This window comes from Canis lupus, chromosome 14, assembly GCF_003254725.2.
Source record: "Canis lupus dingo isolate Sandy chromosome 14, ASM325472v2, whole genome shotgun sequence".
Lineage (NCBI taxonomy): Eukaryota > Metazoa > Chordata > Mammalia > Carnivora > Canidae > Canis > Canis lupus.
The window spans coordinates 44,415,135-44,427,524 of record NC_064256.1 but is presented as its reverse complement, the minus strand read 5'-3'; the positions used below and the strand labels follow the sequence as shown (position 1 = coordinate 44,427,524).

The 12,390-nt window shown below is 45.4% G+C and overlaps 1 protein-coding gene across 8 annotated transcripts in view; it reads left to right on the top strand.

Moving 5' to 3' along the window:
* PDE1C (phosphodiesterase 1C) overlaps window positions 1–12,390 on the top strand; it is a 490,416-nt gene that overhangs the window by 187,347 nt on the left and 290,679 nt on the right. The window contains exons 1-2 of one of the 8 annotated variants that reach the window (XM_025464559.3): window positions 2,928–3,060; window positions 4,370–4,472. The exons of 4 other annotated variants lie outside the window; for them this stretch is intronic. In XM_025464559.3, coding sequence (XP_025320344.1) covers window positions 4,372–4,472 — 101 coding nt within the window. In that variant the 5' untranslated portion in view covers window positions 2,928–3,060; window positions 4,370–4,371. Of the gene's footprint in view, window positions 1–2,927; window positions 3,061–4,192; window positions 4,473–12,390 lie in introns of those variants that run through there. 3 more of the 8 variants (XM_049093779.1, XM_049093778.1, XM_025464561.3) reach the window with 3 other exon arrangements.

The following is a 12,390-nucleotide window of genomic DNA, read 5'->3' as shown; positions in this document are numbered from 1 at the left end:
AGGGAGCTCACTCTCTCTGATCTTATGATACTTAATGCTGATGATGCAGAGGCTTGCTAGTACTTAGACTAAGTTACTCTATGTTTATTTGGGGAACTTTTAAATTGGCAGTTATATCCATGTATAAATATGTGTGTGTATATACGCATATGTGTATTATATATTTATTATGTATGCATGTCTATATATATTTAGTGATGTTTCACCATATAAGATTTCCTAAAAAGTCTTACTGAAAAAGCTGGGTAAAGAAGTCACAATGGAAATTAACCTCCCAAGCAAAGCTGTGAGTGGCTTTGCATTTTCTTAGATCTTTTGTCTCTCAGTGGGTCTGCGTCTGTTGCTTGTCTCTGAGTGGACTGCCTGTGGAAATTGTGGCTTGTAATGTTGCTGCAACTGTCAAGCATATCTTGTCCTGTGATAGATGAAAAGAATGAAATCTGAGTGACATAGTAACATGGTGGATCTAAAAGGAGTAATACTTTTTTTGGCAGAGAGAAGACAAATTTTTCCTAATGTGGCTTAGAAACAACTCTGGATTAGGAGCAAGAAATCCTAAGATGGTCTATGGTACTTTGGACTCAGTGTTCTCATCTGTGAAGTGGAAATATTCATCACACAGAGATGGGATATACAGAAGGTAGAGGTGGACTCTGTCCCTGGAGACTAAGTACTACCCCCCTGCCCCCGCTACTCCCCATTCAATCAGAGCAGTTCTTTCTTTAAGTTTTCAATATGAGGTGTGCGTTGGAGTCCCTTATAAAATGTTATTCTATATAAAAATATTCCGTCGCTTAAAACATTTGTAAACTTCTAAACCACATTATTTTTAAGGTCCCTCCAGCTCCAAAAACTATATGGCTCTAAAATAAAGAAAAAAGATATATCCTTACTAACTTTCTGATTCATGTTCGCTTTTAAAAAGTTCAAAAAAAAAAAAGAAACAAAAATACTTCTAAGAAACCGTTTTCAATAATATTTTTGTCTTCCTTCTCTGATAGGCTTAATTGCGGTGAAAGGCTATTCCTTTTCTTTTTCTTCAAAATTTGCTTTTCTCTGACTTAATCTAAATCCCACTCATACGAGGAAAAGGTGACAGGTATAGTGGAGGGCAGGAATACAAATATGCTTTATTATTGCATCCTTTCATCCCAGGCTGGCCCTCAGAGAAACCATACTATACCATAATTAAAATATGTTTCCAGCAATATGCATCTCCCTTTTCAGAATTCCTTTCTCCCCGTTCTCTCCAGATGACCTCATAGAATCATGAAGTTGGAACAGTTGTAAAAAAATCTTTATGCCTAAATTCTTTACTTTAACCATGTGGAAAATGGGACCCTATGAGGGGGACAGATTTGTGCTGGATAGGGTAATGAGCCATAACTCAAACGCTTGTCTTTTCCAGGGCAGTTCATTTTCTAGCAGGTCTGGATAACTACCTGTGCTTCAGCTCTCCTATTGTAAAATGGGGTTGACAATAATAGTATTTGCCTCCTAGAGTTGTTGCTGGTATTATGTGAGGGTAGAACCTTAGAGCAGTGCTTGGACTATAGAAGGTTTTGGATACCTGTTTGCTGTTCCTATCATTACTACACTTCCATATGCTGACAGCAGGCTGCCCAAGGTGCACAGAGTTGGAAACCTCATTTGGGGACCATGCTGCCTCCCATCGTGCATCCCCAAAACAAGCTGTTAAAATAATGTCTTTTTTTTTTTTTTTTAAACATCCAGTTTTAGCAGGTCACTGTTCCCTGTGGGGTGACATTGGGTAGGTAATTGGTTCTTTTTAGATAGATGAATTTCATGTTAACACATTGGCTGCTTAATCCTATCTTTGTCTGGTAGTAATGTGTTAACTGAGTGATAATGTACGTGCTTCCAGAAAATTAAGGACTGACTTTAATGAGGCGACTTCAGATTGTATGGCAGGTGAGCATGTATGTCCTTTTCAATCAGATGGGCCAGTCATCTCACCTTGGGAAGGTACCTTCTTCCACTGGAACGAAGAGGGTTAGTCTTGCCGTCCTCATCACTCTCACCTCTAATTTCTGGAAAATAAATGCCAACTACCAAATGGGTGATCATATAGAATTCAGACACTATCATTGTATTCTTTTATCAAGGTTGCATGAAGGTAACTTTGCTGGAGCAATCAAGAAAAACTAGCTCTTACCTTTACTTCTATCCTACTTTTGAGAAGCAGGTATGTGACTAATGGCTAGTCAAAGGATGCCGGGAGCGACTCAAGGAATACACCAGTGAGGGGAATAGGGTACCTGGCAAGCTACAGCCAGGAGCCCTGAGTCCCGGCTTTGAAATGGCCCAGGGAGGTTCTAGGGCTTCCTCTAGATGGGAGTCCGTCTGCCAATTCTGTGATGTCAGGGCTGCAATCCACTTGAACCAGGATCTTCCCCTTTTCTGTCTTCTGTCTCTTTCTTAATCCCACCTTCTTCCTCCTTTCCCAACTCCATACCTGGTCCCATTCTTCTAGAGCACTATGCTTCACTGACATCGCGAATGACCTGGGGTCGGGGGGTGGGGTGGGGGACACACAGGGAGTTGCCACTTTGTGGAGCTGAAACTTTTTTTTTTTTTTGGCCGATCTCAACGTCTGCCCAGCCATCGCCCTGCAGGCACCTCTTGAGGAGTCTGTGGCACATTAATCGGTGCAAACTCCCAGCTCCTCGCCAAGGGTGGGTGGGGGCGGGGCGGGAGGGAGAAACGAAGCCTCGCAGTAGCAAGATCAGGACTTTCCAGGTGTCTCGTGTGGCTCCTTTAGTTCCTACCAATTGCCTGAATGTCGCCAAGTGGAGCGGGCTCTCGGGCGGGCGCGTGGGTGAGCCCTACCTGAGAGCTCCGGCGCCGGCTCCGCGGAGGCTCGGGCGCGCCTGGGGTCCTCGGGTCCCCGGACGGCGCGCGGGGCGGCCGGTGCGCGCAGCTCCCGGGGCCGCGCCCCTCCCTCCGCGCCCGCGGGTGTCGCACCAGACGCCAGCCCCGGCGCGCCGACGGTCGACTTTTCTCAGTTGTCAGTTTTCTCGCTTGTCAGCAGAGCTGCTGGTAAGTGAAGGAAAACAGAGACGGGGCGCGAAGGCGGCGAGGCGCGGGCAGAGAGCGCGGGTGGGACGCGAGGAGCGAGCGGCGGGCGCGCGGGGCAGGGGAGCGGGCGGAGCGGGGGCGCGGCCTCCGGGTCGGACCCCCCCCCCCCTCCCCGGCCGGGCCCGGCTCCCCCGGGGCGCTCCCCCCACCCCGTCCCTCCCCTTCTCACTGTCCCCCTCTCCGCCCCACTCGGGCTCCCCCAGGGCGCTTGCTCCCCTCCGTCCCTCCCCTTCTCACGGTCATCCCCCCCTGCCCGGCCCGGCTCCCCCAGGGCGCTTGCCCCCCTCCCTTCTCACTGTCCGCCCCCCCTCCGCCCCACTAGGGCTTCCCCAGGGCGCTTCCCCCCTCCCCTTCTCACTGTCCCCCCCCCGCCCCACTCGGTCTCCCCCAGGGCGCTTGCCCCCCTCCCTTCTCACTGTCCCCCCCCCCGCCCCCTCGGGCTCCCCCAGGGCGCTTGCCCCCCTCCCTTCTTACTGTCCCCCCCCCCCCGCCCCACTAGGGCTTCCCTAGGGCGCTTCCCCCCTCCCCTTCTCACTGTCCCCCCCCCCCCCCGCCCCACTCGGGCTTCCCCAGGGCGCTTGCCCCCCTCCCATCTCACTGTCCCCCCCCCCGCCCCACTCGGGCTTCCCCAGGGCGCTTCCCCCCCTCCCCTTCTCACTCCCCCCCCCCCCCCGCCCCACTCGGTCTCCCCCAGGGTGCTTGCCCCCCTCCCATCTCACTGTCCCCCCCCGCCCCACTCGGGCTCCCCCAGGGCGCTTCCCCCCTCCCCTTCTCACTGTCCCCCCCCCCCACTCGGTCTCCCCCAGGGCGCTTGCCCCCCTCCCATCTCACTGTCCCCCCCCCCCCGCCCCACTCGGGCTCCCCCAGGGTGCTTCCCCCCTCCCTTCTCACCATCCCCCCCCACCCCGCCCCACTCGGTCTCCCTTTCTCCCCCAAATCCTTCAGCTGCCACACAGATCGCTTCCGTGGCTTTGTTTAAAAAAAAAAAAAATTCCGGAGAGGTCCGAGGTGCTTTCTCCTCGAGCGGAGCGCAGTCCCCCTCGCCGGCCACTGGCTCGGGGCCACGGCGGGTTCCCGCGGCGCCCCCCGGAGGCACCTGGGCCCGGTGGCCCGCGCCGCCCGCCCGCAGTAAGCGCGGGGTTGCGGGGCGCAGAAGGCGGAGCGCGAGGGGCCAGGCTCCAGGGCCCCCCCACTCCAAGCCCGGCCGGGAGGCGGGGAGGGGAGGGGCAGCCCGAACTCCCTCAGCCTCACTCCCAGCGATAACCTGCAGCTATGGAGTCGCCGACCAAGGAGATTGAAGAATTTGAGAGCAACTCTCTGAAATACCTGCAACCCGAGCAGATCGAGAAAATCTGGCTTCGGCTCCGAGGGCTGTAAGTAAATCTAGTATTTGCTTCTCTTTGCAATCGGTGTTTTACTCCCCAGCCACAGCCGTGACCGCTCACCTCGTTCCTGGTTCCTGCAGGGCCCTTTAAATACAGCCCCAGAAGTTCCACAACTGCTTCTCCCTTAATTACAGTCACTGCTCCTTTTGTCCCCCCCTAACTGAGACTTGTTTTCCCGAGTGTTTTAGAACGCCTTGCTGTTTCCAAAGCATACTTTCTTTGGGGGAAGAGGAAATGTCCTTAGATATCAGTTGTAGTAGTAGCTCAGTACCCATGGAGATGTTTCTGGTCCTTTTTTGCCCAGGGAGAAAAATCTAGGGACTCAGGCCACAGACTATTGATCAAAGAAAGATATTCTCTGCAAAAATGCTTGCAAACGTCTCTGCAGGTGCTCTAAGAACTTACCAACAGTTCAAATTCAACATTCATTCTGGCTGCTGTGTTTTCCTCTCCCTTACCCCAGCCTAGTTCAACTTCTGATATTTTCTTAGGATTCTTTCTGTCCAGACATAATTACTAGAAGGAAGGGCTATTTTTGGAGAAAGTGGGGGTCAGAACCAATATTGGAATTTCCTAGCAATATTGGAATAATGAATTAGCATATTTGCTTTCAGTATAGTGGCCAGAATTCTACTTGGACTGATGGACAGAGATCTCTGAATTTCATTCACTTCATTGGGTTCTGTCTGCTTTTGCGTGCTGAGGAGAGGTGAAAATACATGGTGTTTGGTGAAAAGATTTCATAAACAATAAACAGCTGGTCACCCCAGTCAGGAAGCTACAGTGATAGCTGTACATTTACAACTTGCTCCTCAGTTGCCCAGGCGTATCCCAAAGACACCTTTCATAACTACCAGATACTCATTTTATTAGACATTTGGCATCAAATATCTAGTGCAGTAAAAAAAAAAAAAAAAAAAAAAAACCACCACCAACAACAGTTTTTCTCTAAGTATATTCTCCAGACATTCTGTTCCTTATGGACTGTGACAGGAATACTGGCTCCTTGGCAGTTTGTTTTGTTGTAGTTGTGTTTGAAAGCATGAGAGCGCATGTGCACACATGCACACGCACACACCCCAATACAAAATAGAAAGGCCACTGATAGAAGTTAGCTTCATCTTAGAGGAGACCATATCCGGACCAGGATATTCAAAGTTCCTAAGGGGAAGCGATAGGTAGTATATGTTTCTTTAAGGGATCCCCATTTAAAGTGCAATTTATAAAAGCCCTTCATCAATAATCCAAGTGAGTTTCATTGCCATTGATCTAAATGGGAAACCATGCCAAATAATATGATTTTTGAGTTGTCTGGCTGCTGTAGACAGAGGCGGTAAACTTATTTGGAGATCTTGTCTTTTTGGTTGGCAGGCTCTCCTGCCAGTTGAGATGCATGCTGGGCAGCACCTCTTTCAGAGCCGTGTTTATAGTAAACTCCTGTCATATGTAATGAACATTACATCTGATCATATTGCACACAGAAAAGTTGTTGTGTCTGCAAAGTCTGGGTCTGAGGTATGCAATGTCAAAGTGCTGCCAGGCCGGTCCCCCTGCCGTCTCGGCTGGAGGGACTCATCTGCACACACTCATGAACCGCTTCTCTCTGACTGCTTTACAATTGCAGCTGACTCCATGGAGCTACTCAGGCAAAGAGGAGTGTTTGGGTAAATCAGCCAGGCTGAGAATGTGTGTGAAAAAGCATTTAGTGCTTATAACACACTGTCTTGTAGCTTTCTGCTTCCTATCTCTTAGGATTCTCTCCCCAAGGTGTTGGGGTGTGATATAACCACACTTGCGGTTCTCCAGTCTCTCGCATCTACTCAGCATCCGGTGCCTTTGAACGTAAAAGGTGTGGGTTGATTCTTCTCCAAGCTTGTGTTTTTGAATTCCTCTCTTTACCCTTCCTACTGAAATGCCCTGCCTGACAGCAATCCTAGGAGAGAGATCTGTTGCTCCACTTTCTATTTTGAAAAGGACATGTTACTATCGTTATTATGACATATTTTTTTTTTTTTTTTTACTACTGTTAATGGTTCTTACTGCCTTTTAAAAAACCCAAAACAGTAGTGCTGTGATAAGTTGCTAAAGACTCTGGAAACCAAAGGCATGCTTATTTATACCACTTGGAATAGCACTCTTGCAGTTCATAAAATAGAAACCCTTAGGAGGTGGAAGGGTATGTTTCTGTTTGTCCACACAACAGACTCAGTCTCTTCCAGTTAGTAAGAGAAAGGAAGCAGCTCTTTCAACAGTTTAGAAAGACTCAGTAGTCACAATTGGATTTTCATATCAATTTATAACCATGTGACTCCTTTATAGACAGGACCTTATAGGCAACCACTGATAGTCAAGAATTCAGTTCTGCTTGATTGAGAGCCATCTAAGTCCAGGACTTGATCATCTCATACCTGGACTGTTTAATGGCATCAGTCTTCTTGTCAGTATCGTCTCTATTCAATCTACTATTGAATTTTTCATCTCCTTTATCAGAATGTAAGTTGCTTGAGGACAGACACTTTGTGTGTCTTACTTACTGCTGTACCCGCAGTGCATAGAGCAGGGTCTGGCACGTAGTAGGTGTTCAATTAATAGGCGATGAAGAAAACATCAAGAACCAAATATGAACTTTTTAATCATCAGAGTGGAGATAAATACAAATTTGGGTCAGTGTATAGGCCACATGCCCTACCAACACACTATTCCATGAAGTAGATGGGAGGCATGTTTTCATCATTACCCAGGTTGGGCACAGAAATCTAAACTGAAGTAGGAACAGGATAAGATGTGGGAAAGCCACAACCCAAGGCTGAATCCCACTCTTTGGTTTACCTAGGTTCTCTTTTTCCCTCCCCATATCCTCTCCCCTTTTGTGCACTGGCCAGGAGTGGTCTTTACCAGCAGTAAGAGGATTGTTGCCACTGTTATTATCTGCCAAGAATCTATAGCATAGCAGAATATAGGGGACATCTCACTACCTAAATGCCATGTATTCTATTATTACATTTATTGTCTGTCTCCTCCAACTACAATATAAACTTCATTGAGGACATAGTTTTTTGATCTGTTTTGATCACTCGTGTATCCCTAGCACCTATAGTACCATCTGGTATATAGTAAATTATCAATACATATTTGAAACCTAGAGCTCAGGGATCCCTGGGTGGCGCAGCGGTTTGGCGCCTGCCTTTGGCCCAGGGCGCGATCCTGGAGACCCAGGATCGAATCCCACATCGGGCTCCCGGTGCATGGAGCCTGCTTCTCCCTCTGCCTGTGTCTCTGCCTCTCTCTCTCTCTGATGACTATCATAAATAAATAAAAATTAAAAAAAAAAAAAAGAAACCTAGAGCTCATTCACATATTTCTCTGGGAAAAAAATTGGGAAGAACTCTTAATCTAGCCTTGTAACAACATCAGGATGCTAATAGCACATCAACTATCAGAAATGTGAATTTTAAACGCTGTCTGTCCCAATTACAATTGCAAAACCCTGCAAGCATTGGTGTTTACTATAATGATGACTCTCATCTCCCTTGAGTGAAGTGCTGCACACCCCTGCACAGAGGCTGACTGTGATTCAAGGGTTGTGGTGTTCCTCAGCCTCCCTCTGCAGCCCTGCAACCCTCTCATACCCATGTTCATGTTCCTCTAAGCTGGGAGGAAACAAATACTGCACACCTGAGCTCTTTAATGAACTCTATCCAAGGGCATGCTCTCTGCTTACATTTCTAGGAGGAACCTCTCTTTTTTTCTGTCTTACCCATTTCTGTTTCTGTAGACCTGGGTTATCTCCCAGTGCTGCTGTCATCTCTCTTTCCTCTGTAGAGTGAGTAAGATTTGTAAGAGCCCCTCCCGATGGCAGTTTTGTCAGGGAATCTTCCAATAAGGGAAAATATGATAAGGGTGGCATTTTGTTCCTCTGGTGATGGGTGGGGGGCAGGCGGGGAACTTCATAGGTTTGGGTCTTGACTTGTACCTTGGGTCTCAACCAAGAGTTTTCCTATTGCCAGCCTGTTCTATGATGATAAAAAGTGTTTCTATAGCTTTTTTTCTTTTAAATTGAGACCAAGCGAGCAGGTTTCACTTACTCCTTGGCATTTATTGTCACAATTATAATTAGGCCATCATTTTTATTTACTTGTTTATTTTTAAAGATTTTATTTATTGACTCATGAGAGACACACACAGAGAGGCAGAGACACAGGCAGAGGTAGAAGCAGGCTCACCACAGGGAGCCTGATGTGGAACTCGATCCCAGGACTCCAGAATCATGATTTGAGCCAAAGGCAGACGCTCAACCTCTGTGTCACATAGGTGCCCCAGTAATTATGCCATCATATATTTATTTTGCTTAACTATGAGATAGCATAATAAATTTCATACTTATATAACACTCTATTTGAAGATGATTTTTCTTTTGCATTATCTAAAACAATATTATGATGTAAAAGGAGGTAAGTGGCTGTCAAGGTAGCAGCCTGGGACTATTTTGTTCCTGTCTGTTCAGTGAGCTTTCCTACTCCCCATTATGGTAATAGACCCTGCCTTCCTCCCTACCCTTATCCCTAGCTTAGGGATGAGCTCAAGGTCCAGGACTAGCCAATCTTAAATTTTCACCTTTGTGGTAACAGTGGCAGGTCTCCGGTATGGCCCAGAAACCAAGCAGGAGTGGTAGTGTCCTTCATGGTGATTGGTCTCTTGGCCCTTGGAAAATGCTGCTTTCCTTTCTGGGTTTCCCTGATTGCTGCCACTGGCTCTACTTCCAGACTTCATGAAGAAGACTTTTCTGTGAGAGGAGAGAGTAGACCCAACACCTAGAGAAAAGCAGAGGGGAGACCATGCAGTGGAAATCCCTGGTCTGATCTCAGAGGCCCAGTTCCTGCACTTGTTTCTCTGATTCTGTGCTCTGCCAGCTACAGGACCAGTGGGGCTGTTTTTGCTTAGGTTGCTTTGAGTCTGGTTTCTTTCAGTCTTCACTAACACCCCATCGAAGCACAGAGAACTTAATTGACTCTTCCAAAGATGTGGGGGTAAAACCATAGGCAAAGAAGCGTGGGTCTTTGGTTTCATATTTCTTATTTAATTAAGCTCTCTTATGCTGTATTTTCTCTGTACTCATCAGACATTTTTAACAGTGCCATCAATGTTCAGGCAACATTAGTTTACTCAATTAACATTTACTGAGTGTCCATTATATGCCAGGCACTTTGATAAGCTCTGGGTGTGCAAGGGTAGATAAGATACCTGCCCTTCCGCACTTGGCAAGCTAGCAGGAGAGATTGAAAGGAAAAGCCGGAAGTGTTGACTATAGTTACAGAGGGATGCACAGGGAGCTCCTCCACCTGGGATGGCCAGAGATGGTGTTGCAGACTAGCAGTGAGCTACAGATTTATTATAGCAGAGTCCTCAAAATCACAAGGAAGAAACTTGCACAGATTCTTTTTACTCATATCAGCCTTCTGCAAAGATGCAAAAAAGTCTTTTGCAAAGATTCAAGGAAACAAGGAGTCTTCTAGTCAACCCAGAATAAATCATCCCAGAATTCTGAGCTGATTTTATGGAAAATTAGGAAAGTGCTTCTACTTACTAAGGATGTAGCCTGAGTCCCAGTGCTCTTCTCTATGCTCATCTCTCATTGGCAATTGACAAAAGGAGAAGGTGTGGTTGGGTCCATTTGCTGTTATCTAATGTTGAGCTATTGGACAGAAATCTCTCAGGTCACCTCAAAAGCAGTTGGCTCCCAGTTTGGTCTCTGGTCCATCAGGGACCTCATAGGGTTACCTTCCCTTAAAAATCAATTCCCAAGAACCTTACTTTCCTTGAAAGGTAGCTGTGACTTATTGAGTACAATATTGAGGGATAGATAAAAGCTAATGAATGGAGGTAACAGAGTGTACAAAGGTACAGAGGCATGGGAGACTTGGCACATCAAGGAGACAGTGTTGGAAAGAAAGGCATGGAATTTTTTAAAATTTACTTTCTGTTTTATTCAAAACTATACGTATTTATAGTTTAAGGAGGTAAGTATTTGAATACATTTTACTATATTACACATACACGAAAATGTGTCCCATTCTCCATTCATCTTCCAGAGAATCATTTTTATTTTGCTACATGTAATTTTAAGAAATTTACATTTTTATCTCTTACGTTATAAGGAATTGTTAAAAGACTTTAAGCTGCAGAGTAAAAATTGAGACTTGAATTTTAGGATGGGCTATTCTGGAAGAAATGTGGAGGACAGACTGGTGATGGAATTTGAGGTCTGAGACTGTTTGAAGAAGATTCGTGAATTTAGGGTAGTGTACTTAGTTTTGGAGTAGAGAGAGAGAAAGGAGCAGTTGTCTTCCACGTTTGTTTTGGCTTGGATGTCTTAATGAGTTTGATGCCATTTGCCTTGTTAGGGGCCATGGAGAGAAGAGCAGGCTTGGATAAAGCAGGATGATAAACTTGGGTTTAGACATGTTGAAATGGAGCAGCCTCTGGAAAATCCATGTAGCTTTTAGTGATGGCAGTGTGGAACTATGGAGAGACCTTTGGCCTGGAGCAGTGGGTCTAAGAGTCATGGTTCCAAGGTAAAGCCTTGCAAACAGATGACTTAGGGAAGAGGGGCTTTACCTGAATCTCACTAATAAATCTTACTAATAAAGCAATGCCAAAAGAATAATCTAAAAAATTATTTATTTCCTCCAGATTACATATTTTAGTATATTAATCAGTTCTTCCATTCTCTCATTTAATTGGAAATGTCAAGTGGCTCAGCATATTTTTGTTGGACTCCAATTATATACCAGATACTAGGAGCTTCAGAAGAGATATAGAAATATCAGGGGGAAAGCCTTGCTCTCAGGAAATTTAGAGTCTAGTTAAGGAGATAATTCTTTATACATGTTAAAAGTTAAAAAATAACAATAAAAGTATACACAATAATTAATTGCTAAATAAGTGATACTGACATAGTATCCTAGGGTTCAGAGAAGGAAGATATTTGTGTCTGAGGAATTGTTTTTGTCTTTATTTTCCTTTTTTTTAGAGTTTTTTTAAAAGATATTATTTACTTATTTGAGAGAAAGAGAGACAGAGATAGTGAGAGAGAGAGCATGAGTGAGGAGAAGAGGGAGAAGCAGGCTCCCCACTGAACAAGAGGCCCACGCAGGGCTTGATCCCAGGACTCTGGGATCATGACCTGAGCAGAAGGCAGACACTTAACTGACTGAGCCACTCAAGTGCCCTGTCTTTCTTTTCCTAATAAAAATCAAGTAAGTCTCACCTGACTACTTTCTTATTGGGTATTAAAGGGAAGAAAGGTGAATAGAAAAAGGATAAATAGGTTCTTATATGTAGAATAAAATTTCCTTTACTTGAATACTAATGCAGTATCTTAATACATGAGTGCTTGCTTAGCACAATTGGGTTGTGCGACTTATTAGCTAATTACAACTTAATATTAATCAGTTAAGTATTTATTATTTTGACCAAGCTTTACAGCCTCTGTTGGCTGGGAAGCAGTCCTAAGCAGAGAGATTTCTGCATTTCTAGCTCGATTTTCTGTCTAATTTTTCTTTGGCTCATGAAAGACTGCTTGGTTCCAGTTTTCCTATATAGGGGGAAAGTGCTCAATGACCTAACTCATGGATTTTCAATAAAAAACTAAGAAAAATAATTGTTGAACATGGGGCCCATAAAGTAGTCTGTGATGGCTTTGAGAAAGGCCATCACAGTTTCTCATAGGTAGTAAAAAATGAATTCTACAACAAATGAAATACTCTATTTCTGGAGAAAGTATACTGAGTCCATGTATAGCTTTGGTATTCTTCAGACTTACTGGAGTATATTCTTTTGACAGCTTTTATTAAGGAAAATAAACAAGCCTTCACGAGTGTAAGAAGGTTGGGAAATAATGAAAAGC